At 37.8% G+C, this 27,481-nt stretch overlaps 2 protein-coding genes across 4 annotated transcripts in view; both read right to left on the minus strand.

The window, feature by feature from the left end:
* Window positions 1-7,726, minus strand: part of arhgef7b (Rho guanine nucleotide exchange factor (GEF) 7b) — a 29,584-nt gene extending 21,858 nt beyond the window's left edge. For 2 of the 3 annotated variants that reach the window (XM_079864752.1, XM_079864751.1), the window contains exons 1-2: window positions 7,057-7,726; window positions 5,594-5,674 (exon numbers count right to left, since the gene is read on the minus strand). In XM_079864752.1, the coding sequence (XP_079720878.1) occupies window positions 5,594-5,674; window positions 7,057-7,221 (246 nt within the window). In that variant the 5' untranslated portion in view covers window positions 7,222-7,726. Of the gene's footprint in view, window positions 1-5,593; window positions 5,675-5,762; window positions 5,816-7,056 lie in introns of those variants that run through there. The other variant, XM_079864753.1, reaches the window with a different exon arrangement.
* A 3,006-nt stretch (window positions 7,727-10,732) lies between these two features.
* Window positions 10,733-27,116, minus strand: eif5b (eukaryotic translation initiation factor 5B). The gene is made up of 24 exons (XM_079864754.1): window positions 26,974-27,116; window positions 23,527-23,646; window positions 22,621-22,699; window positions 21,835-22,486; window positions 20,616-20,827; window positions 20,385-20,535; window positions 20,211-20,303; window positions 20,043-20,129; window positions 19,260-19,328; window positions 18,841-19,154; window positions 18,649-18,756; window positions 18,461-18,571; window positions 17,737-17,804; window positions 16,719-16,860; window positions 16,512-16,643; window positions 16,211-16,393; window positions 14,986-15,147; window positions 14,743-14,874; window positions 14,442-14,573; window positions 12,996-13,072; window positions 12,752-12,916; window positions 11,993-12,131; window positions 11,688-11,849; window positions 10,733-11,434 (listed from the first exon to the last, which is right to left on the minus strand). Exons 1-24 carry the CDS (start codon window positions 27,084-27,086, stop codon window positions 11,327-11,329), a joined length of 3,711 nt encoding a protein of 1,236 aa, XP_079720880.1. The 5' UTR covers window positions 27,087-27,116; the 3' UTR covers window positions 10,733-11,326.
* Between the last annotated feature and the right edge of the window lie 365 nt (window positions 27,117-27,481).

Genomic DNA, 27,481 nt, shown 5'->3' on the forward strand with positions numbered 1-27,481 from the left:
CATATTTCCATGTAAAACAACAATGAAACACTTGATTGATAATTTATTTAGCATGTATTAAGAATGTAATTTGGGTTAATTTGTCTTAAAAGTAACCTGTAACTTTATCAAAACAATTTTTCTGCTATGTTGATACGAGAGATTTTGTTTCATTTCATAAAACGAACAGCCTACGCTTTAAAAGTTCAAAAGTTTGGGGCCAGTAAGGTTGTTTAAAAATAATAATTTTATTCAGCAAGGACACATTAAATGACCAAAAGTGACAATAAAGACAATACTTTTTTTTACATTTTAAATGATTTCTATTTCGAATAAATAATGTTCTTTTGAACTTTCTATTTATGAAAGAATCCTGAAAAGAATCATGGTTTCCAAAATATTAAGCAGCACAACTGTTGTCAACATTGATAATAATAATAAATGTTTCTCGAGCATCAAATCATCATATTAGACTGATTTCTGAAGGATCACGTGAAACTAAAGACTGGAGTAATGAAAATTCAGCTTTGCAACACGGGAGGTCTGAATTACATTTTAAAATATATTCAAATAGAAAACAGTTATTTATATATGAATTGTAATAATATTTCACATTATTATCTTTAAAAAAAAAAAAAAAAAATCACCAACCTCAAACTTTTGAATGGTAGTGTACATTAATTAACTAAATCTGACACTTTTGCTCCATGGGAATGTAGCAATCTAAAAACAGTTTACAGTTATTTAACACAAGGATGAATTTATCAGGATAAAGCTTCTTTCATCAGTTTGTATCACTGAATTAAGAAATGTGTTTATTTGCTCAAATGAATTGGGTGAACCAAATGAACACAAAGACATTTCATTAATATTCAGTGCTTGATACAAGTCTTAAGTCCAATCCCCAACACTCAAGCTCCATCAACAATCACACACATCTGAGTCTACATTACATCATCTGCCATCACTGTAGTGGAATTAAATTCCCTCCTGCTCTTTCTCTTTAAACCAGCCACACCATTTGAAAAAGTAGATTTAGTGGAGTGCCTGCCTCTCTTCATTCCGGCCTGTGCCAAACCCCACAACACCATTAATGAGCTGGCAGCTCTGCCCATTCAAACACACAACTCCATTCGCCACAATAGAGGGCTTGTCTGAACCTCGCACAGCTGGCTAGAAGAACCGAAGACACTGGCACTCATGAAACACACAGTTACACACACACACAGAGCCATATCCGTCCCACACAACAACACTCATAGAGAGAAACAAATGGCGCACATAGCAACATACGCAGACAGCACCTCTGTTTGCTGAAAGACCTCAGTTACACGATCACGCTGCAAAACATGAAAGGCCGATAATAACTATAAAGATATAATTCTAAAACTCGTTCTAACACACAACACACAACTCAGGCCCGATGGGGGGGGGGGGGGCATTAGGGGGCAGTGCCTAATCGGAGCGCAAAGCTTACTTTCCCCTGGCCACAGGCTTGTCGAATTTTCATATTCAATTGCCTGCTAAAAATAATGTTTCCACGTTTTAAAAAAAAAAAGGTGATTTTTCTCAGAACTGCGTAATATAAACTCAAAATTGCAAGTTATAAAGTCAGAGTTGTGTGATATACAGTGATTTGCGTGTTATAAGAGATAAACTCGCAATTGTGAGAAAAATTCGCAATTATCTTTGAAAAAATGTTTTATTACGTTGCGAAAACAAGCTTCCATTAGCTTCTGATTGCTTTTAGAGTGAAAAGCTGTCCATAAACGCTGGTCTAGGATCAGTTTTCTCCGTAATAAAAGAATATTGGCGAAACTCCGGTGTTTTGAGCGGTGAGTGGATTAGTTCTAAGAGCATGCAAATCCTCTCGTTATAATAAGCAGTTAGGCTATGTAAATAAGACATTATTGTGCATCATCTTCACTGATAGCCTAGTAAATATTTGTAAAGGGGAAGCGCATATCTTCATGGTGTTGGTTCACCCTCCGCCTATGATCAGAAACTTAATATTTTATGTTTTGGTGTTGTTTTAATATAGAATTTGGTCTATTTTAGTTAATAGACCAAATAAATACGGGATGTTATTGTTTTGGTGACTATCTGTTTTGTAGATCATAAAAAAGTGCCCCCTCATTCTATATGTTCTGGTAACGGTCCTGACACAACTATAGCGATAAAGGTACAGAGAAACGATATCACTTTCAGAACAAATTTTTCCAGCTAATGAATGATAAAAACAACGACAGCATATCAGAATCCAACAGACTTTAAGAAGCATTCTGATCGATCAGATCACAAGTGGATGACGCTAAATACAGGTGTAAAGGGGGTCTAAAACGTTTTGAGCTTGTCCACTTTCGACCACTTCCAGAGGTAGTCGAAAAACGCATTCAACCGGATTACTTTCTTAGTGTAAACGCTCATGTGGTCGAATGCGTTCGAACAGCCTCAAAATACCGCCTTCTCTCCGCCTACTGAGTCTGACCTAACGCGTAAACTAGGGCTGAACGATTAATCGCACTTTCCATGTAATCGCACTTAAATCGAGATGGCTTATCGCGATTTTAAAATCGCAAAGGCTGCGATTATTTTTTATGCGCAGTTTCTCATTGATGTACGGCTCAGTAAACGCTGCTCCATCTGAAAGCACTGTGAGTTTGAGTCACTTATAACGTGCATTTGAAAAAGCAACACGCGTCAAACATCTTTCCAAACACGAGAATCATTTATGAACCTCTTGTCCAACAACAGACAACATTTAATAACATGCATTTACTCCAAACTCACTTCATAACGACAGTTGAGCTCCTCCTTCTGTGAGATGATGTGCTTCTGACACAGAATAAAGCAGTCATGTATTTATAAGTCATGTTTAATCAAAGCGTTTCAATCTTCTGTTTATTCCATAGGTTTATTCAGATACAGCGATAGGGATTTCCTGGAATGATGCGCTGTTATTGTACTTCTGCGGCGAGGCATATTTAGCGTGTTTGCGTGAGAGCGCCCTCTGGCGTTCAGATAGAGCAGTATTTACTACCGATCAGCCGCACTCCACTGACAATCGCAAATCGCGTGCGGTTTTGTTGCGATTAATCGTTCCATAAACGAAAGGTGTGTTTGACTTGAAGCGGCGCTGCGCAGACCGTTCGGTGTATGACATCATATGCGATGAGAGAGCAGACGGATCCGTATATCGTACATCGATCGGTCTGCGCAGTACTGCATCAAGCCAAACACACCTATTATCAAGTGGTACTCACTGCAGAGCTAAATGCTCTTCCTCTCTGGATGTCATGAGTTGAGCTTAACCTAGTCCAGCTTCACCTCTGTGGATCTAATGGGTGGAGGGATTTGGGTTATTGTTAGGGTGTGGTTGGACCTTCTAGCTCCGCCCATTACGCCCAAATTACATCCAGAGAGGGGAGCTGGACTTCACACTCCACCCATGGCTCTGCAGTGAGCAGCCTCTCAACATTATGGAAAGCGCATTAGTAGACACAAGTTTGGTTTGAAGACGAAAAACATACCAAGCACAATGTTCTCTCACCATTCCTGATTTCTAACACACACTCGCAGCGTTCGGCGTGGTCTTGCAGATATCAGAGCAGAAACAAAAGCTGATGCTCTACGTATATTTTTCTGCCTCCAGTCGTGTTCACCAATGTAAAGCTTTTTCAGATCTTTCGATCTAATGGACGAAATAATTAAATTAATTAACTATCTCCGCTGGTGTGTGGAGGCTAATATAGTTTTCGTTCTTGGTGTGAACGGGACTTGACAAACACAGAAAAATTACTGTCGGCTTTCCTAAAAACACTCAAGAGTGACAAAAAAATATATAACATTCAAAGATTCAAAACAGCTTTAACTAACAGAGTAGCAGTCGTTGAGAAAAGCGTCATGAAACTAACATGTTATTATATCTGAAAGAAATGCATTACATAGCCAGTGCAAGACTCCGGGCATTGCAGTAAATCAAAGGTCATGTGATTGCACTGTAATGTGAATAATTTATGGCTGCATACTGTGCTCTGTATGGCACGCTTTTTCAAGAAAAGACGTGCCGTCGCCTGTGCAGACATAGAGAGCTGCAGGACAAAATGGGCAGAGCTGGATATGAATCCAACATTCAGGCATAAAAATAGGTTCAACAACAGCACTGCTTCAAAAATCCAATAAAATAACAGCGTGTGGGTGAGGGATCTGATCCAATCTCACACCAACACCTAGTGGATTAGCGTGAAGAATGAGCTGCCAGAACGCCATGTTTACAAACATATGAACTGTTATAGTATATCAACACTGATATTTTTGTTACAATACACTGCAATTTTCAGCAAAGCCCTTATCTTGATAAACAAGTCTGGACGACTCTGGTTAAATTTTACCTGGAATTGAGAATTGCCAGAAGCAACATCCATTAACAATTGGCTACACCCTGTAAATTACTGAAGGGAAAGTGTCCATTATGAAATTTTAAACTCAGATAAAAATTGGACTATTTACGAATGTAATTCAGCAGTCGCTGTTTACAACAGATTCACTAAGATCATGTTTCCGTTGCAAAATGTAAAGTATATTATTGCACAGCTCTACAAATAAATTGGATATATCCAACTTGATCTGCATAAATACAGTACAATCAAGTACAGCTACTATATAGCAAATAAAGCTACAGCTTGATTGTTTATTTGGTTGCAACATTTAAACTATATTATCGGACAGCAATATGTTTATGGACATACAGTACATCCAACTCTATCCTCAAACATACAGCACACTAACGTAAAGCGATATATTTACTCTACAGAAAATCTTTACAAAATGTAAACTATATTATCACCCAGCTCTGATCTGTTAAATCTGACTATAATAATGAAGATATTATAAATATTAACATCATGATATTCTGTAAAGCTCCTCTGAAACAATGTGTATGGAGAAAAGCGCTATTCAACTCAAAGTGACTTGATTGACAAGCACATCATTTTCAGATTAAGGTCCACATTCTTGCTTTATTCTGAACAAATATTTCATATGTACAGGTAAATCAGCATATTGTGAATAAACTAAGGCATGTACATTATTTTCTGTTTCTGGAATTTGTCGCATTTGTGTGTAATTTTAACTCAATTAATTCTCATTCACGTCCTTAACAATAAAACATGAGTACTGCCGGTCACTCTGCGCTTTTAAATAATTTATTGCTAATGATTTTTATTTTAATGTTTATTTATTTCTTTTTAATTAAATCTGTCTTCAACAGCTTGACTGTTCACAGCTGTCAGTAAACACAAAAGTACAGCAAGCTTCCTGGACATCTACAAATGAGACATTGCTCTGCAGAAAGAACATTAATACAATGTTGCATAAATCATTTAAGGAATTGTCATGGTTAAAAAAATAAGATACCACAATAACACTAAATACCACTGTAACCAATGTAGTAATAACTCTAAAACCAAAACACAAAGGATTAGTCTGTTCTCAACTACAGCTGACTCAGTCTGGCGACCTGATTTACTTCAAACCACACAAAGTCACTGAATCAATAACAGAAATATACATGAGAGCATGCAAATGAAATGACCAAACATCATGCAACACTCACCTCTACTTGATATACTGCACAGCCTTTCACAAACTCTCTGATATTACTCAAACACTCGTCCTTCCTCGGGTCCTGGTAGATCTGAAAATGAAGCGAACAGGTCAATCCTCTCACGAGCCGTACTTTTAAAAAGGTTTGTCAAGAAGTAAACAAAAACGTATGCGATTACGCCATTTGTTTATATCACAGATCATCGCCCCGCTCCAGCAAAAAGCCACTTATTCTCCACAGGGAAGTTGGCGGAGGAATAGCGGAAATGACGTGCTCTAATAGCTTGCGGTTGGGTTCAGTGAGAGGGGCATGTTGGCACAGGCGAACATTACCTGACCTGTCAGAGCAAAGTCTAACATCTTCTTCATGATGGGCTGCCTGTAACTATGCGACTTATTGTTTATACAACAGAACGTTTTCAACAATAGCACTGAACATTTTAGTGCAATATTACATATTCCCAGAGTTTATCACAGTCTTAAGTCATACGATTACTGCAATGTCAGCATCGAAGATTGTATCGCTTGTAGGATACATTTACCACACTGTCTGTCAAGACTGTGGTTGATATATAATTCACAAAACGTTTTTGAATTATTAATTTAAATACAACCACTTAATCATTTATATCAATGTGAAAAAACTAACCTGCAAAAATAAGGATGCTCAACGAGAATGTATTATTGTTGAAATGTGCTCAAATGAAATCCAATGATCAGATTTCTGTTTATAATTAAAAATCTCCACCGTGTTCCACACCGACACGTGTTAATATAAATATTTAGGAAAAAATATATGAATAATTTGAAAAAATATTTTAGACATGTTTGCGTATTATTTGTTCACTCGTCAGTTCTTGGACATGTCCGAATTATACGGCTCGATTCAAAGAATCAGATTCGTGAACGATTCGCTGAAAAGATCCAACCTAAAAGAATTCTTTCACAAACCGGACATCGTCGTTTCCTCTCTCTCTCTCTCTCTCTCTCTCTCTCTCTCTCTCTCAATTCAGCTTTACTGACATGACAAAAAAAATAAATGTATTGCCAAAGCATTAAAACAACATTATAAATGGTTTAGAAAATCTGAACATTTAGTAAGTATATAAAGAAAATAATAATAAGATAATAATCTTTCTCTCTGACAGAGTCAATGGCGGACGACTCGTATGGACGAATCCCAAGGTTAATTTCCGTTGATGTATTTTCTGCCACACATCACGTGCGTTCATTATTCCTGTAATCTCTTGTCACCGCAGATAACAAGAGGACTTCTTTACATAGTTTCTATTGACCCCCTTTCTCTCATAGGTGATATAAATAATAATAAAAACAGTAGTATTTTATTGTACAAACGTACACTGGTTCATCACAGCGCGTGCGGTGAACACAAAACGCGCGCGCGAAGACAAATACAATTGGTGTTTTTGTGTAACTGTAATATTTACTCGAATGAGCACATTAACAGCTTACCGTATAAACTGTACCGGGTCGCAGTCGTTCCAGTAGTTTACACAAAACCACTCCATCTCTGAGAGATGCCTGTAAAAAGCCTTCAGGATCCGATAGTGTCTTTTTGGGTGATTCCAGGACACCCAGCGTTATCAACCATGTGATGGTCTGTTCCGCCGAATTCATGACCTCATGCGTCCAAAGCTCAAACGCGATAATCCTCAAGCAATCGAATATGAAATCTGTATGGAGTGACAGCAGAAATCCTGTGTAGTCCACAGCAACAGCAGCAGGACATTAGGAGCCAGGGCTCTGGTCCCTCCTTTTTCCCTGGATGTTAGGGATGACGATTTGTTTAGGGTTATCTGGCAGGTCCGGTTTCCCTCGCCTCTTCTTTTCATCTGGCAGGATGTCAGCTAGTGTTAAACCAAAATCAACAACCCACAATTGTTTTCCGCCACATGACACCCAGTTCAAGCAGCCTGGGTCGCTGAATACATGAAAGACTTCAGAAACAAATACACTGACATATTAGGCTTTCAGCAGCATTATACTGAATATATGAAAGACAAATATTTTTTCCATCACACACCCACAGGTGGAGAAAAACACAAACTATTAACACGATCTTGAGCAAAAGCCATCTTTGTATTGTCTACAGACCACCTGCTTCCATAAAATTTAGCGCTTTGTTATAAAAGACGGACCAATGCGTCTAAATTTATTCAAAAAAGGCGCTGATGCCAAGAAATATTCCATTAAAATCCAAATGTACCTCTAGCGGCCCCTGCCGGATTCCCAAACCTTTTCATTTATTTATTTACTTTATCGGAATGGTACGAAACTTGGTAAAGGGTTTGGCACTCGTTGTGTGAACACACTCATGGACATGACTCGAAAAGGTTAAATGGTCCTGAAAAAAATAGTCACAGACACTTTGAATTGTTCGTGACCGCATCGGAAATTAATGGGAGACGAATTTCATCTATTGGAGACGTTTGGTATTGCACACAAACAAATTCTTACTGAGAGCTATTTTTGATGTTTTTGACATATCAACATTTTGGAAAATTCCTAAATATAAACAGTGTGTGATAAGTGATATTTTTGTGCATTTTTCATAACAAAACATTTTACATTTTAGGCCTATAACTTTTTCAAGTTCACCTTTTTTTTTTTTTTTTTTTTTTACTTTAGCAATAATCTGCCAAGTGTCGTCTTTAAAAAGAGACCAAACTTATGACAGTTTAGGAAATTAAATTTTTAGGGTCCATGCTCAAAAAGTGAATAAATGGATTATAACTACTGCATAAATATAATTTAGTACCATTAAATAAAAAACATTATCAAACTAAAATATAGTACAACTATTTCATTGTACCAGAACAGTACCAGAGGGCTCATACACATAATACAAAACATTCGATGTGCTGTAATGAAGTGACTGAAAATAATATTTTATACAGTGGGGAGAACAAGTATTTGATACACTGCCGATTTTACAGGTTTTCCCACTTACAAAGCATGTAGAAGAAGTCTGTAATTTTTTTCATAGGTACACTTCAACTGTGAGTGACAGAATCTAAAACAAAAATCCAGAAAATCACATTGTATGATTTTTAAGTAATTCATTTGCATTTTATTGCATGACATAAGTATTTGATACATCAGAAAAGCAGAACTTAATATTTGGTACAGAAACCTTTTTTTGCAATTACAAAGATCATACGTTTCCTGTAGTTCTGGATTTTGGGATTTTGGTCCACTCCTCCATACAGACCTTCTCCAGATCCTTCAGGTTTCAGGGCTGTCGCTGGGAAATACGGACTTTCAGCTCCCTCCAAAGATTTTCTATTGGGTTCAGGTCTGGAGACTGGCTAGGCCACTCCAGGACCTTGAGATGCTTCTTACGGAGCCACTCCTTAGTTGCCCTGGCTGTGTGTTTCGGGGGTGTTTGGTGTTTTAAGCCCCCAACGGCGCCTTTCAGGCAGCTAGGGGATGGGTAGGTTTAAGGTTGAGGGTAGGGTTAGCTGCCTCTAAGGAGCCATTGGGGGCTTAAAACACCATTGAGCTGTTTCGGGTCATTGTTATGCTGGAAGACCCAGCCACGACCCATCTCCAATGCTCTTACTGAGGGAAGGAGGTTGTTGGCCAAGATCTCGCGATACATGGCCCCATCCATCCTCCCCTCAATACGGTGCAGTCGTCCTGTCCCCTTTGCAGAAAAGCATCCCCAAGGAATGATGTTTTCACCTCCATGCTTCACGGTTGGGGTGGTGTTCTTGGGGTTGTACTCATCCTTCTTCTTCCTCCAAACACGGCGAGTGGAGTTTAGACCAAAAAGCTCTATTTTTGTCTCATCAGACCACATGACCTTCTCCCGTTCCTCCTCTGGATCATCCAGACGGTCATTGGCAAACTTCAGACGGGTCTGGACATGCGCTGGCTTGAGCAGGAGGACCTTGCGTGCACTGCAGGATTTTAATCCATGACGGCGTAGTGTGTTACTAATGGTTTTCTTTGAGACTGTGGTCCCAGCTCTCTTCAGGTCATTGACCAGGTCCTGCCGTGTAGTTCTGGGCTGATCCCTCACCTTCCTCATGATCATTGATGCCCCACGAGGTGAGATCTTGCATGGTGCCCCAGACCGAGGGAGATTGACCGTCATCTTGAACTTCTTCCATTTTCTAATAATTGCGCCAACAGTGGTTGCCTTCTCACCAAGCTGCTTGCCTATTGTCCTGTAGCCCATCCCAGCCTTGTGCAGGTCTACAGTTTTATCCCTGATGTACTTACACAGCTCTCTGGTCTTGGCCATTGTGGAGAGGTTGGAGTCTGTTTGATTGAGTGTGTGGACAGGTGTCTTTTATACAGGTAACGAGTTCAAACAGGTGCAGTTAATACAGGTAATGAGTGGAGAACAAGAGGGCTTCTTAAAGAAAAACTAACAGGTCTGTTAGAGCCGGAATTCTTACTGGTTGGTAGGTGATCAAATACTTGTCATGCAATAAAATGCAAATTAATTATTTAAAAATCATACAATGTGATTTTCTGGATTTTAGATTTTTAGATTCCCTCTCTCACAGTTGAAGTGTACCTATGATAAAAATTACAGACCTCTACATGCTTTGTAAGAAGGAAATCCTGCAAAATCGGCAGTGTATCAAATACTTGTTCTCCCCACTGTATATAAAAAAATAATGTAAGTATAAATTAAAAAGCCTACAACAAACACTATCATGATGTATACTTAAATTTTTATTTCACCTTTTCCACATTACAGCTGGTTATATACATTTTAAGGAAAAAATTATTTCACAAATCTTGCCTTTAAGCAAAATATAATCTAATATCCATTTCATTTTATGACATTTTGTAAGCTTCACCTGTGCATTCATTATCACCAAAAGCAAAACAAAAGGACAACAATGTCTATAAATAGGCCATCTCTTTATTGTTGATTTTCACATATCAATCTCTGAAATGACATATTCAAATTGATTAAGGGAAGAGCCTTTCATCCAAGTTCACACACCCAAGAGAGGAAGAGGAAGAGAGTCAATCTCTGGCTGGAGGGGGGTCGTTTTAAAAAGGTCTGTTTAAGAACTGTACTCCAAAAAGGAATGGAAAAAGCAGGGCAAAATGAAAATACTGATAAGGTGACTGTTTTTATATATGTATATCTAAAATCCTGGTGTAATCTCCAGCAGTCATTCATGAAAGCCACACGGTCTTCAACTTATACCTTTCGATTTAAACCTCAGCCTAAATCTAAGGTCAGACCTCAGGCCCAAATCAGCAGCTCAAGTTTAATCCAGCCATACAATGAACTTTGAGATGGTGGAAAGAAAAAAAAACAAAAAAAACTGGATTGATCAGAGAGAACAGGCACATTTGGAATAATTGTAAAGGTTGTCTAACATTTTCTAACATTTGTCACTGTTTAAAACAGTGGTAATAGTTTCAGTTTCTCACAGAAAAACATTTTTTTCCTTGCTTTCTTTTTTTTCCATCTTTTTTTTTTTTTTTTTTGGTCTCCAACACTCCCCACCACGCAAAAACAGCTGGAGAAAAAGGGTAGTGGTGTGAGTTTTCTCCCATGCACACACGAGGAACAAGTCCTCGATACGGGACTGTGCAAGGCTGAGTGTCAAAGTACGAATGTCCTTAAATGTATGAGCAACACTGATGACTCCATAATCACGTGACCTTTAGGAGTGTACAACGTATAGCGTTTGTATGTGTGCACGGGGGTCGTTTGAGATCTAGAATCAGTCAGTCACTTGTGTGTTCAGATGATTTCAAAGGTTTTCTTCAGTTCCATGATTAACTGCCAGTCTGATTTCTGCATCTCGTCTCTGAACCAGTTCTTCAGAGTGTCGATTGACTGACGGGTGATCTATAAGAGATGCAGGAACAAATGTGCATTAGATAATTAATACCAATCATGTTTAAGGGGCCAGCAGATTGAATACAGACACTATTTTAGTAATATCTGTATACTATTATAGTATTTATTCATATTTTGAATTGACGTTTATATATTCCTTTTGTTCAAAAATTATTATTATTAACATTTCTACTAAAACAACACTGTCTTGGCATCACATAAGCTCCAGTGGCTTTATTTCAGGATGTAGGAGAGAGCTTACCTTGCTAACAATGAGGTCTACAGACTCAAAGTGTCGGCCGTACATCTTGGGTGATTCTCCAGGAATTGGTTCTATTTTCACACAGATCTCCTGTCCTTTCTTAGCGATGTCTACAGATTTGTGATTTATTTCAATACCGGTCACAATGCCAATGTCTACAAACTGAGAAGGAGAGAAAAATTAATGCAAACAATAGCACTACATATTCGATTTTTACCGTAAAATAAAATGACAGTCGAGGAAAGCAGTTTCTCTGCTTCTTTATTTATTGAGCATATAATGTGTAAACTATCTAAATGTCTCACCCCTTTGGTGGGCACACACACCGGAGTGCCTGTTCTCAGAACTCCGGCGTCCACAATGACGCCCATGACGATGGGATCTCTGGAGTTGAAGATGAACTGGGGCAATATACGCAGCTTACAGGGAAACACGGCTAGTTGTCTGAAAAAGAGAGAAACTTTCAAATATTCAGACTGCAAACATTCAGGAAAAATCATCTGTTTTTTCAAAGTAACAACTTTGACACAGTCTTCAAGGAGTTAAATGTTAAAACATACACTTCTATGGGCTCAGTTAGATTGTTCATATTTCTGAAAAAGTCTATTTTGCTCACCAAGGCTGTGAAAACGGTAATATTGTGAAAAATTACTAACATTTTAAATAATGTATTTTAAAATGTTATTTCTGTGAATTTTTCCAGTCTTCAGTGTCACATGATCCTTCAGAAATCATTCTAATATGCTGATTTGTTGCTTAAGAAACATTTTTTTTGTTAAAATCAATGTTACTGCATAATATTTTTGTGGAAACTGTCTATTTCTATTCAACAAGGAATTGTGAAGAAATATATCAGTTTCCACAAAAATATTATGCAGTAAACAGCATTTATTTGAAACCGAAATATTTTGTAACATTATAAATGCCACTATTTATCAATTTAATGCACTCGTGCTGAATAAAAGTAAACATTTTTAGTATGATCTAAAAAAAGTATGAACTTTTGAACTGTAGTGTATTAAATTAAGAAAAAAGGGTGAGGATGAGGGCAGTAGATAACGCACTTGAACTCATCCTGTTTCTGTTTCTTGTAGTCTTCTCTGTATTTGGTGAAGGCGTCAAACAGATGGTAGATGATCTCGGCGCTGAAAATGCGCACGCCGAGACTGTCAGCCATCTCCTGAGAATCTCGCTCTATTTTCACATCAAACGCCAGGATCACTGCATACCTACAGAAAGAGAGAGAGAATGATTAGCATGATATAATACCATAATAGGAGATAATGATTTATCACTCAGAATACATACTGTTGATCATGCTCCAACATAGTAGAAGCTTTCATGACGTCTTTCTTGTGGACGGGACCAATGTTGATGCCAGCATACTGAAGGACAGAAAGAGAATCTAAGAGGAGATGCAAACAACTGAAACACTACAGCTCAATTATACTCTGCATCAAGCTCAATGGAGAAAACAAAAACAATGATTATTTTGGTAATCAAGTAATCGGATGATATTTTGGCGATTAATCGAGTAACCTGATACATTTTTTTGTGGTAATACAAATAGACCTAAGCGAACAATAACGTGTAAAATGACTTAAAATACATATATAATAACAATAAGGCAATAATTATTGTTTTAAATAAAGTATCAAAATCAAGTAATCATATGGTTTTACGCAGTGCATATACTTATTTAATTGAATCGCAGACTTTGTGATTTCACAGTAGCACTATGCTATATTATGATTTTTAAATGGTTTAAATATATCGTAAAGCCTTAGAAAACTGTCTTATAACGCCGTTCATGGATTCTCGTCCTTGGAATCAGGACCACTTAAATCAACACGTAATTATATTAAAGATGACTGTGAATACATGTAGGGTAAGTGCAAATGCGTGTATAATCTGAGCTATCAGGCTAATCGGGTGTCTGTATGCTATGCTAGTACATAGGCTAATACAGAAATGAATGGTCTTTATAACAGTTCAAACAGCATTTATCATAACATGATTTTGTAGGAATTGTAATCAGGCGCTGAAGAGAGTACCTATTAAAAGTAATTTGAGCCAATGAGATCGCTTTGAGTCCTAACAGAGACCCGATTTCAAGGGAGGACCTGATTTGTCACCACACAGGTTAATCAAAACATAAATTGCAATCAAGAATTTTTTCTAGGGCTGTCAAACGATTAATCGCGATTAATCGCATCCAAAATAAAAGTTTGTATTTACATAATTTATGTCTGTGTATGGAGTATAATTATTTTCTATATATAAATACACACACATGCATATATATATTTAAGAAAATGTGTTAATATTTGAGTTGTTATAAATATATTTTTTTATTTAATACTTTGTACTATTATATATGAAGCATAGTACATTATATATAATCTAATTAAAACTTGACTACTTTGACCAATATTTGTGCAACATGTATTGCTCATTAGAGTAAGATGTTACCATCAAATACCAGCAAATGTGGAATCTTTCATGTGCTTCACGTGAGAAGAGAGATTTGTGCGTCACACAGAGTTGCCGCCAATTTAGGGTACACTAACTCACTCACTGACTCTGCCACGACAGACAGGATGTGGCCTTAGAAGGCAACTGCTTATGTAGGCAACTTGCTTGGTTTTGAAAGAGCTTAGATACAACATGCATCGCAATACCATAATAAATCCAAGCAAGTTCTTCAATAACCCATTCATAAAAAGGGTTTTACGAGAGTGTGTGAAGACTTACAGGCACTTTGGACGTACGCAAGTACTCCAGTAGAGCCTCCAGAGAGCCGAGCGTGGAGGCCTGCACATACACACCCTTCTCCTCCAGCTTTATGGCATTCAGAGTCTGTTTCAGCTCCCGGATCAACTCGTCCTACAAAGAGCAAACATCAGGATGCAGGAAAGCTCACCAATGTAGCAATTAGATTAACAGTTATTACTGACTTGATTATTGTATGTGCGAGAAAAGAGAGGAAAGAAAGAAAAGTACAGCGTGTTCTTAAAGGGACACAACTGATTGGTTTGTAGAAGAACATGGTTACCCTCAGGACAGGAATTTCATCCTCTTTATGAGCGACGAGGAGAGGCAGACCTGCCAGCGTCTTCTCCAGATCTTTCCCCAGGATCTTCACTCCCTGAGCCGTGGACACTTCTTTATGCTTCTCATACGGATTCTGTACACAGAGAGAAGGAACATGTAGCATGTGTGATCAAGTGAGACAAGCTCAGAGCTCTATTGCAACATAACGGATATGGCGAATTAAATATATAATTGGGCATGAGACCTTCACTCGGAGCTCTTTCAGGGGTGGAGGGAGGAGCAACCCTCTGATCTGAGTGACGATTGGTCCATCCACACCAGGGACGATAATGGTCTCGCCCTCACGCAGACAACCATTTATCAGGATCACGTCTATCGTTGTACCCATGCCAGGCAGAGCTTTTACCTGAGATATAGGAAATGGACCGCAGAGGTTATATTACAGCTAGGATGGGCAATGTTTAGGTACTTGGTTAAATTTATATATTTGACACAAGACAACACAATTACTTAAATCAATCAGAATACTATAGTAGAGACAGTTACCAATAAAATGATCAACATCAACAAAAAACATCTTTACATTGCAAAGGTGGAACAGAAGCTGCATCTGACATGGCATTTAAGGCCCAGATATAATACAAGCGAAATCAAAGAACGAACTGGTGTGACGACATTTAAAAAAATAAAAAATAAATAAATCAGGCCAAAAAACAAATTGGAGTTCATTTCGGCAGTTTGAAACAGCTTGACAAAGCAAACTTTCTGAAAAAAGCTCAGGCTGGTAAACTCCTTCAAACTACCATTGGTCTGTGGTGGACACTGGACAGCGATTACAATATTATGACAAAAATCATTGTTGTCGATCATTACTCTTGATATTATAATAAAGAAAATGAATGTTGATTAATAAAATATATTTAAAAAAGCTTTGTGTTTGGGGAAAGGCACATCATATTCTGGCTACACAGATAAAACAAGCTAAGAAATGTTTACACATAAGAAAATGTGTTATCACATTGGTTATTTTAGTAGCATGAAAAACAAAATGGCTAGTCAAACTTGGAATAAATTATAGAAAGCAAGCAAAGAACATTATCACTGAAGCAGTCCATGATTTCAGTCTAGCGCAAGCTACGCGCTCTCAAATATAACCGCTATAATAATGTAAACGGTCTACACAGCAGAATCAATGTACTTGCATCTTATCTGCACTTAGTTGTTTATTCACAATTTAGGATGCAGTTATTAAGGGCGCACACCGAACAAAGCTCTGGCATTTTCAGCACTGACGAATCTAAATGCCTCTGATTGGCCATTGTGTTCATATACTCAACAGAAATGTGTGATTGGTTATAATAATGCTCAATGCTGCAACCAACTTGTAAAAGGAAAGCCGTTGCAATGTGGTCAAATCTAAATGTATTGTCAAAATCAACTGATTAAAGCTTTTCCTTTTGACCACTTACCTCCATGACCTGTGCCCGAAGTTCGTCGCAGTGAGCCAGTCGGCGGGCCAGCATGGTTTGAGTGAGCTCAACCAGCAGAGCGATGAGGTTCCCCATCCCATCACCAGAGTGGGCCGAGGTGGGAACCAGGGACACAAACGTACGAGGATCTTTGTTCTCGTAGAACAGGGCGGCATTAAGACCCTGAAGATTGAAAGACACACACAAGTTAAGCTCACTTCTTATACATGTTAAAGTCAACAAGAAACAGCATTTGCAAACAACATTAAGAAGACTATACAAAAAGATAGAGACAACAGACCTGCTGCGCGAACTCTACGATGACAGATTTAGCCCTCTCATCAAACTCATCCTTGGTGTTCTTCTTCTGTTTCTTCAGTGTGGCCACCACGTCTGTTTCTGGACTCTTTTTCCAGTCATACAGACGGTCGATCTGACAAAGAAACATTAGCATTCAAATACTTGTTGTAATGATCAGTTTCAGCATTCAGTAGTCACTATCTGGTACCTTGTTAAGTGCTACTATGAAGGGGCATTTCTTCTCCTTCAGCAGGTTGATGGACTCGAGTGTCTGTGGCTCTAAACCGTGCATGATATCCACCACCAGGATGGCGATGTCACACAGAGAACTACCCCTGTTCCTCAGATTACTGAAGGGTGGAGGAGAGTGCCATTAAACATACAAATACTATACAACTAGAGTTCAAAAAGTCAGTGTTGTTGACTGGTATGGATTTTCTAAGTTTATAAAAGTTAAGTTTTTTTTTTAGTTTAGAAATATACACACACAGCCATTCAAAAGTTTGGGATTGGTAAAAACATTTTTTGTACGTCTCTTATATTCACAAAGGTTGAATTTATTAATCGGAACAAAAATACTGTAAAACTCATGATGTAACAAGTGATTTTTTCTCCTTGTATTTTACGTATCAGGGATATTTGTCTGACATTTCTTACATTATTTTGTTTCCACTTATTTCTGTATATTTAAATACTGTTGTTTCACTTTTTGGACCTCACGTTGGTTGAAGTTTATGCCTTATCAGAAAACGATAAAATGTATACATAAAAAAAATCCAGTGAAACAATTTATTACAATGCAAAATAGCTGTTTTAAATTTTTTGAAAAGATTTTAAAATGTAATTTTATTCCTGTGATGGCAAATTTTCATTGAAAAAAAATTTCATTACTCCAGTCTTCAGTGTCACATGATCCTTTAGAAATCATTCTAATATGATGATTTGCTGCTCAAGAAACATTTACAATTATGCTGCTTAATATTTTTGTGGAAACCATTATTATTTTAGTATTCTTTGAAGAACAGAACTTTCAAAAGAAACAGCATTTATTTGAAATAGAAACATTTAAAATCTCTTTACTGTCAATTTTATACATTTAAAGGATCCTTTCTTAAAAATGTGAAAAAAAAATTTGAATGGTAGTGTATATATTCTGTCTATCACTTTTACATGCCGCGCGCACACACACACACACACACACACACACAAAAAGGTATAGTGTGTACCTGAAAGACTCGTGTCCAGGTGTGTCAATAATGAGCATGCCAGGAATCTTCACACTCTCCATCTCAAACTGATAAAAACAAACAAACACCAGGGTTCATACACATCTTTACTAATACATGGAAGTCTACATGTAAAATAAGAATACAAATCAATGTTCAAACTTATAGTATATCTGAACTAAAATGAATGACTATTAATGCTATTTGTTTGCTTTCTATTTGTTTTAATAATAAGAACAGACTGCATGCAACTGTCCCAGATGTCACTCCACGCAGATAACATAACGTCACGTGACTGAATGCCGAATGCTAAATATAGTAATTTCCCCCCTTATTTAGGCTGATGTCACTTGAGGACCAAGCAAGCATCCAATATACTGTTACACATGCATATTTTTCTCAACTTTTTTCCTTCACTTAAGGCACAACTGATTTTGTTCACGTAAATACTCGCAAAGACATGCATTTTGCCACGAAAAGAACACAATTTGGCACTGGCTTTTGACACTGAGTTTTTTGCGAGGCGGCTTCAGCTTGCGAGAGCAAACACGGTACAGCTGAATCACCCACACTGTTCTCAAATTACTGATTTGATCTGATATTCTGTGTGGACTCATTTATCCATCTAACCTACATGCTATGACTGTACAAAAAAAAGGGGGGGGGGGGGGGGCACATGGGAAAAAACAGAATGAGAGAATGTGCGTTACAGCAAGATACTCACATTTTTCACCATCTTGGTTTGTTCTATAATGGTTTCCAGGGGCACATTTGTGGCTCCAATCTGCTGTGTGATCCCACCAGCCTCACCATCCTGAACATGTGTGTGTCTCAGCTGATGGACAGAGAAGAAAACAATAAGAAACACACAAAATCCACACACAAGTCCACATCAGTCACTTTAAAACGCACCTTATCCAGGATTTTGGTCTTCCCTGTGTCCACATGACCCAGTACACAGACCACAGGAGATCGGAGCTTGTCCAAATTAATGTTCTTCAGGTTTTCCTGCCTTCGTTTCTGCACACAAAGGAAAGCATGATTGATTTCAACTCCACTGACTTAAATGTGTGTATATCTGTACAAAACACTGAGTATCTGTACCTCTATGCGCCTCTTGGCCTTGTCGTAAAGTCTCTCCTCTTTGCTTCGGTCATCATCCGAATCGCTCTCGCTGCTCGACTCTGAGCTCGGCTCTTTTCTTGCTTTGTTTGTGGTCGTCTTGTTGCTGCTGTCTTTGTTGTCCTCCTCATCCTCACTCTCCTCCTCTCCTTCACCCTCTTCTTCTTCTTCCTCCTCCTCATCCTCCTCCTCCTCTTCATCCTCCTCCTCTTCCTCACTGCCATCCTCCTTGTCTTCAGCAGGTTTTTGTGTAGCTGTAGTGGGTTCCTTCACCTCGATGTGAACCTTCTTCATCTCTGAGTGCACAAATGTCAAATTAATCAGGGTCCGTGGAGAACTACCACCAAATGACTTTGATTTTAAAGGATATGCATCTGTGGGACAGGTTGCTTAAACCCCACCTTTCTCCTCATCGCTGGCCATGGCCTCCCAGTCGTCTAGATCAGCAGCCTCTGCCTTTGGCTCCTTAACTGTAACAATGAAAATTACAATTTTAAGAAGCCATCATACTTCCTTACGGGCATAAATTTATGAACAGACAATTTTACTGTATAGCATGCAATGTCATGGAATTTGGCAAATTTTGGATTAATAACTCAAAAGTAGGGCTGTAAAATGAATCGCGATATGGAATAGTGTCAGTAGTTATTAAACCACAAAAATTACTATCTGCATGTCAAAAACTCAGAAACTCAAAGGTCTTCATGACAGAATGAAAAAAATTAAAGTATGGTTAACATCAATTTCATGTGAAATAGAAATATATTACTCTTACTAAAATGTACTTCTCAAAATAGTAGTAATAATAATAATAACAACATTGATTTTAGATGATTACTATTTTTTTTTTTTAAATTGAGGAATAACAAAAAACGATATTTTTACATTCAAGTTTTAATTTAGTTTCGTTTTGTTGTGCAGACCTGACAGACCTGATAATTTATTGTAAATTATTTTTATATTTTGATTACATTTAAATTCAAATGTTACATTTTCCAATTTCAATTGATCGAACATGCTGTTTAATGACTAAAACACAGTAAAACCATTAAAATAAAAAAATAAAAACAGAAAAAATGAACAGATTTGATAGGGCCCTACATTTGAGAAATCAAAGTCAAGCTTAATACTTTTCATTTTAAACCTGAGTAAATCAAGCAGAGCTGGCTGTGATTGGTCGTTACCTGGCTCCGCATCAGGCTTGTCTACTTCCATCTCTGTAGTGATTGGCTGAGGTGTCTCTGATGTAGGCGCTGTCACTTCTGACGTTTCTAATATAAGCACACACAAAAAAAAATCTTAGGAAATTTTAACCATCTTTGATCACAGAAGGGAGCAAGTGAGGATCTAACCTTCAGGAGTCTGTGCTGTTGGCTTCTTTTTTCTCTTGTCAGAGTAAACGGGCTTCTTCTTTGGCATTGCATCTTTGGATGGCACTTCAATACCTGAAAGGAAGCCAACGACACCACCAGGTCAAAAAACTATCATCATAACTTCATCATAAGCACTATGAGTCATGTTCTCACCCTGAGCCTGTAGTGCTCGCAGTGTGGCTTCTGCTCTGGCTCGAGCCTCTTTCTGGGCCTTGGTGAGGAGTTTTCCCTCCTTCTTTAGTCTCTCTTTTCTTTCCTTTTCCTTTTGCTTCTTCTTCTCCTTCCTCTCGGCCTCTAGACGCTCCTGTGGATGAAGGTTTCAGAGCTGAAGGAACCATAATCATTTGACACCATGATCTTGAGTGACCGTGTCTTAGCACTGACCTGCTCCAGTCTCTGAGCCTCCATCTCCTCCAGCAGCCTCTGTTTCTCCTCCTCTTCTCTTTTGATTCGTTCCTCCTCTTCCTTCATTTTGGCCAGGGCCTCCTGCATGGCTTTCACCGTCGCTTTGCTGGGACCCTTTTTCTTGTCTTTCTCCTCCTTTTCGCCTTTCTTCTTCTTCTTGTCCTTTTTCTTTTTATCACCCTCAGCTTCCTCTGTAGAAAAGCAGACGAGAGAGAGGAAAATTAGTTGGAGAATAAAAAAACAGTGATCATGTAGGCTTGAAATAACCCAGATGAGCATCTTGGATATCAACCAGTGTGGCTTAGATGTTATCAACTAATGTATGGTCTTAAAGCTTAGGACTTGGTGATGTATTGAATATTCCCAAATAATCATGATGCCTTTCATCATCTTTTTAGAAGTTTCCTATAGAGCATTTTTGACAATTTAGCACTCCTCATGTGACTTTATGACCTAATGACTTTAATAGTGTTTGATTTAAACTTCAGTAGCAAAATTGCTATATCCTACAGTACAATATTTTGGATTCAGTAAGAAATTAAATATTTTATTCAGCAAGGATGCATTAAATAGATCAAAAGTGACAGCTAAAGATATTTATAATGGTACAAAAGATATTTATTTCAAATAAATGTTGTTCTTTTGAACTTTCTATTTATAAAAGAATCCTGAAAAAATGCAGTAAAAAAATTTAATAAGCAGCAATAACGGTTTTCAACATTGATAATGATAAGAAATGTTTCTTGAGCACCAAATCAGCATCTTAGAATGATGATAAAATATATTCAGATAGAATACAGTTATTTTAAATTGTGATAATTCACAATATTACTGTATTTTTTGTAATAAAATAATTAATAATATTTCACATTATTACAACCTCGGTGTGCAAAAAACAAAAAATATATACATATTACTGGCCCCAAACTATTGAACGGTAGTGTGTGTAATATATATATAATTTTACTGTATTTTAAATCCTGCATTGCACATTTAATAAATGTTATGTTATCACTGAGAAAAAAAGTAATACAAACAAATAATAAAAAAATACACTTTTGAAATCATTCAAATCAATCAGAAAATACCTGAACACAAATATCTTATATATTTATACATATACACTGTATGTATGTATGTATTATAATACACATATAGAAGCACTCCTGAGTGGAATATGTACTATGGAAAATCTGACCTTCTCCTTGGACATCAGCTTCATCCTGCTCCACTGAAGCCGCTGTCTCTAATGTCTTGCTCTCTGTTGAAGGTGTGGTAACCGGTTTCCCTTCATCCTTTTTTGAGGCCTCTTCCTCTTTTTCTCTCTTAGCCCTCAGCTTGGCCCTCTCCTCCTCTTTCTTCTTCTTATCCCTCTCTTTTTTCTCTGCTTTCTTCTGCGCGGCTGTCTTCATCTTGAAGGTCGGGTCTTCTCTTTCGTCTTCCTCACTCTCTGCTTTGGGTTTGCCTTTACCTTTCTTCTTCTTGCTTGAGGTTTGAGAATCATCATCCGATTCGTCATTGTCGACCGCTCCTCCACCCTTCTTCGCACCACCATCTTCATCATTCTCCTCCGAGTCAGACCCGCCTTTTCGCCCGCCTTTCTTTTTAGCCTTGGGTTTCTGTCGTGATTGGGAGCCCTCGTCCTCAGAGTCTGAAGCAGGACCAGCAGGAGCGGGAGCCGCCACCGTCTTTGTATCTTTCGCCCTGTGCTCGTTTTCCATGTTGTTCTGACCCTGATCTTCATCACCTTCCTCATCCTCCAGATTCGCCTTCTTACCCTTCTTGGCCTTCTTCTTGTCTGCTTTCGTCAAGGTGGGCTCAGGTTCAGGCTCTTCTACTGAATCGGATTTCTAAGAGGGAAACACACGCAGGAATTGCTTTCAATGGAAAATGACTCTACTTATGGTATCTGCACTATTAGAAGAGGGAGGAAAAAAGAAACGTGTGTTGAACGTGTTTATGGGTTTGTGTTACTAAAGAATACCTTTGCTGTTTCTTTTTCTGGTTTTCCTGCTTTCTCTTCTAGTGACAGCCTCTCTAATTCTTTCTGGATTTCATCCTCGCTGCAATATAAAGAGGTAATCAGTTATTTCCAAACATTTACACTACTGATATTTTCATGCAAATTAATACTTTTATTCAGCATTTTATTGACATATTAAATTGATCAGTAAACCATAAATGTCAGATCAAACAGTGCTGACGTGGAAAGTTATAGAAGTCTTTACAGTCTATAAATCACCAACATTCACCATGGATTTAATGTAGTAATGCTAACTGTAACAATGGCATTGTGGCAGAAATAGTTGAATGTTTTTACATTATTCATCTCAGGGTTCGTACAGTTGTGGTCAGAATTAATTGGCACCCCTGGTAAATATGATCAAAGATGGCTGTAAAAATCTGCACTGTTAATTCTCTTGATTTTTCATTCAAAGAATTCACAAAAATCTGGCCTTTCATTGAAGTAAAAGAATTGAAAGTGGGGAGTAAATCACATTATGAAATGCTTTTCTCCAAAAAATAGTGGCCACAATTATTGGCACCCTTTTATTAAATACTTTTTGCAATCTTCTGCCAAGATAACAGCTCTGAGTTTTCTCCTATAATGCTTGATGATTTGGAGAACATCTGACAGGAAATCAGAGACCATTCCTCCATACAGAATCTCTCCAGATTCCCAGCTCCACGCTGGTGCTTCTTCAGTTCATCCCAATCATTTTCTATAGGGTTCAGGTCAGGACACTGGGACGGTCATGGCAGAAGCTTTCAGCAATATTAAATAAATCTTGACCCTTAACTATTTGAGCAGAAGGTTAACTGTAAAGCCAGGGAAAATCTCTTTAGGCTCATCAACTGAAAGTGTTGGAGGAAGGAGACGAAGACTTACTCGTAGTCTTCTTTCTTTACTTTCTTTTTCTTGCTCTTTGATTTGTTCTGCTCCTTGCCTGCTCCTGCTCCTTCAATCTCTGCCGCAAGTGCGTCGATGTCAACCCCGTCGTCTTTGGCACTGTAAAATTGACAGAAAAACATTCAATTTGACTGAGGACGTTTTCCATGCATTTTAACATTAAGGTCTTCTACATGGTGGTGTATTTCTAAAAGTTGGCTAAAAAAAAAAAAAAAAATCATCAGGCACAAACACACTTAACATTTACAGTTTACCTCTTCAAGGACATTGGACTAAAACTATAACTTTCACGAATTACATGATTCCCCCTAATAGTAATCTTCCTGTTTGAACAGGAAATGTCTCTACAAGAATAGATTTCACAAGGTCTTTAAATGGTGTAAATTTACAATAAAATATTTTGCATTTAAATAAACGTAGAAATGTTATGAGAAAGCGAATAGAAATGTACATAAAACTAAAAATATTTGATGAAATCAGGTTAACACACATATACGGTGCAATAAAACAATTAACCTCTGAGTAAATGCAGACCACCAGAAATGATTAACTAGCAACTGGCCAGGAAAACTCACATCTGTCACCAGAGATTTGGAAAATAACCAGGATGTCCTATTGTGACTTTACATCATACTTTCACTAAAAAGACTACCATTATAGACCAGTGGTGTAAGACAATATATTTCTGACAAACTCATCAATCAATCAGCATTACAACAGCAGCACAGATGCATATTACACCCCAAAAACCACTCTAGACAACCAATGAAAGCATATACTAATATTTACACCAAGATTTATAAAAAACTGAGCATATTGAAAGCCTAAACACGTGCACCTTACCCGTCAAGTCAAACACAGCAACAAGGAGGAAGTGAACTTGTGCTGCTGCTTATATAGTGGAGTCTAAAGCCCTCCTTGCATGCTTGTTGCATCAGAAAAAAAAAGCACCGTTTACTAGCCACACATCACAGGGTAGAGAGCCCTCTCACATACATAAACCTGCTGACCTCAGCCAACACAGAGCAGATGATGAAAGACCAGCAATTGGACAAATTACTTGAATGGATGAAGGAAAGATGGGGGGGACGTTTAATAAATTCAAAAACGTGTTTTATTTAGCAGACCAGTTCTTTGATGCAATGCAAAGCCTTTCCAAAAGTCAGTAATGGTTACAGGTAATCTTGTTTTGATGCAACTGAAAGTGCAATAATTCATGGCTGGATCTCATGACATCTTCTGAGACTGAACAGGGAATGACATAGCAACCACCAGCACTGAATGGTTAGCAAAGGTTAACACACTCATTAGGGCACTAATCTACTTAACCACCTCCAGCAAGGCCAGAAGAGCAAGAATCTGCTCAGCATCAGACCCGGCTAAATTTAGACATTCAAGTGACTATAAAACGGAAGGAGAAAACAGGTCAAACCAGGTGAAACTACTGTCCCACACTGCCCAGTAATACAGCAAAACCTAAAAACTAAAAAATTATTTAAACCTAACAAACTAAAAACAACCCACAGCTTACAGAACAGAAGAAACATAAAAGATTAGAGTCTGACATAAAAAATACAATCAATTCCAAGCTTCAGATTTTGATAAATTAATTTCCAATAATATACTGTATAAGGATTTTAAGTATATATATACACACTTAATTATTTTATATTATATATATATATATATATGAAGTATAATAATAGTATATTCATTTATGAATACATTTATACTCATTTAATGCACTCTGAACCAGTTTAAAAACATCAAAACAAATGACTCATCCTGGATTCACCAAAATCAATATGTCTATAACCAAAAACAATATGTCTATGACATATTTATTATTGAAGTTTGAGACATTTAAAATGATATATTAAATAAATTATACACTCAATTAAAATGATATATATGTGATCCTGGATTACAAAACCAGTCACAAGTCGCACTGGTATATTTGTGGCAATAGCCAACAATACAATGTATGGGTCAAAATTATCGAAGAATTATTTTTCTTTTATGCCAAAAATCATTATGATATTAAGTACAGATCATGTTCCATGAAGATATTTAGTAAATTTCCTACCGTAAATATATAAAACATTTATTTTTGTGAGTGAATGCAGCACAATCGCGAACATAAAAGGACAACTTTAAAGGCGATTTTCTCAATTTTCGATTTTTTCGCACCCTCAGATTCCAGATTTTCAAATAGTTGTATCTCGGCCAAATATTGTCATATCATAACAAACCAGACATCAATGGAAAGCTTTGAGATGCTGTATAAATCTCAATTTCAAAAAATTTACCCATATGACTGGTTTTGTGGTCCAGGGTCACATATGTGAAAATTGATAGAACTGTAATGTTATTTATGTATTTTTCCATGATTGTGAGAAAATACCACTCTTAACCAATTACTCAAATCAATGCAGTGTTATTAATTTCTCTCATTCCAGAACTGTGGTGAAAACATATGCAATAATTAATCAGATCAGATGTTCACACACACAAAAAAGTTAAATACAGCCTGAATCACTTTTATTATTTATCATAAGCTTCACAATCACACCCCTTGATCTCAGTGGGAAAGCCCAATCCAGCTGGTGAAAGACTGTCACAGTCCTGCGAGCATTTTAACATCTCCACAGCTCGAGATTTCTAACTGTTACCGTTGTTGTGCCGAATTCGGACCCCCTCCTTCAGACCATGACCCCCCCGAGTCCCAGGTAGGTTTAGGATTAGGTGTGTGGGTGGGGTTAGGATTAGGCAACCAGGTAGCGGCCTAAACGAGGGGGTAATAATTTAGCAGGGAGTTCAAATAAGGCACAACACCGTTTCTACATGAACAAAGATCGATGGCATCCCATAGAAGAGCGTTTACCGAAGACAATGCGAAACCGCCAGCCAGCACAATGGAAACGGATGATGTTGCACTGTCGGACGAGGAATCAGATACTGCGTGTAATACACAGAGGCCACTGCCCTTAAATACTAATGTCCTCTGTGCTCGGACAGTGTCTGATATGATATGACAGCAGATGTGAAGTGCGTGTAATCTAACACTCACAGCTGGAGGACCTCGACTCAGGGGGGGCTGGCCAAACCTACTCGTGTCTCATTTTAAAGCCACAAACGCGACAAATTAGACATGCTTACAATAAATTACCCAATCAGCCTCGTGTCTAGACCTGTATTAGTGAATGTCAGTGATCTACTGATGATATTCCTCTTTGGTAAGAGCGTCAGTGTGGTAATGACCAAGACAGGCCTAGTTACAGCGGCACATGAACCCATGCCCATCAGAAGCTAGCCAGGTGGCTAACAGTGTGTCTCCTTAAACATTAACGTTACCCTGTCAAGATTGCAAACAGCACAGTAGGTCACTGCAGTCCATGTTGCGCATTCGCACGTGTTCTGACTTACCCGTCATCTCCCTTATTTTTCTGTTTCTTTCCCATTATGTGTGAATAACTGTAACCTCCTCGTTGCGATGCAGTGTAGTCGGTGTTAGCCACGCAAGTTGGTCGTGCTCGCATTGCGCATGCGCACTTGACATTGAGTAATCGCGCACGGCGGCCTCAGCGCAGACCTTTAGCGCATCTGGATAGTCCATTCATTCGGCTACATATTAAAAGGATGAATGCGATTTTAATGAGATTTCGGGGTCTTTGACTAAAAAAATGCCGTTCTTGTACTTTTTCTCGAACAAATCGCACAGAAGACAAAAAAGAAAACTATATTTAAAGAATAAAATTATAGGTCATCTACATGACATACTAATCTGCGCTAAAATTCGCGACAGGAGCGCCGCGCATGGCAAGTATGTTACCACCATCCAAACCTTCTATCAAAAACATGCACTATATATATATATATATATATATATATATATATATATATATATATTTTTTTTTATTTTTTTTTTTTATTA

Source organism: Squalius cephalus, assembly GCF_949319135.1.
Source record: "Squalius cephalus genome assembly, chromosome: 2".
Lineage (NCBI taxonomy): Eukaryota > Metazoa > Chordata > Actinopteri > Cypriniformes > Leuciscidae > Squalius > Squalius cephalus.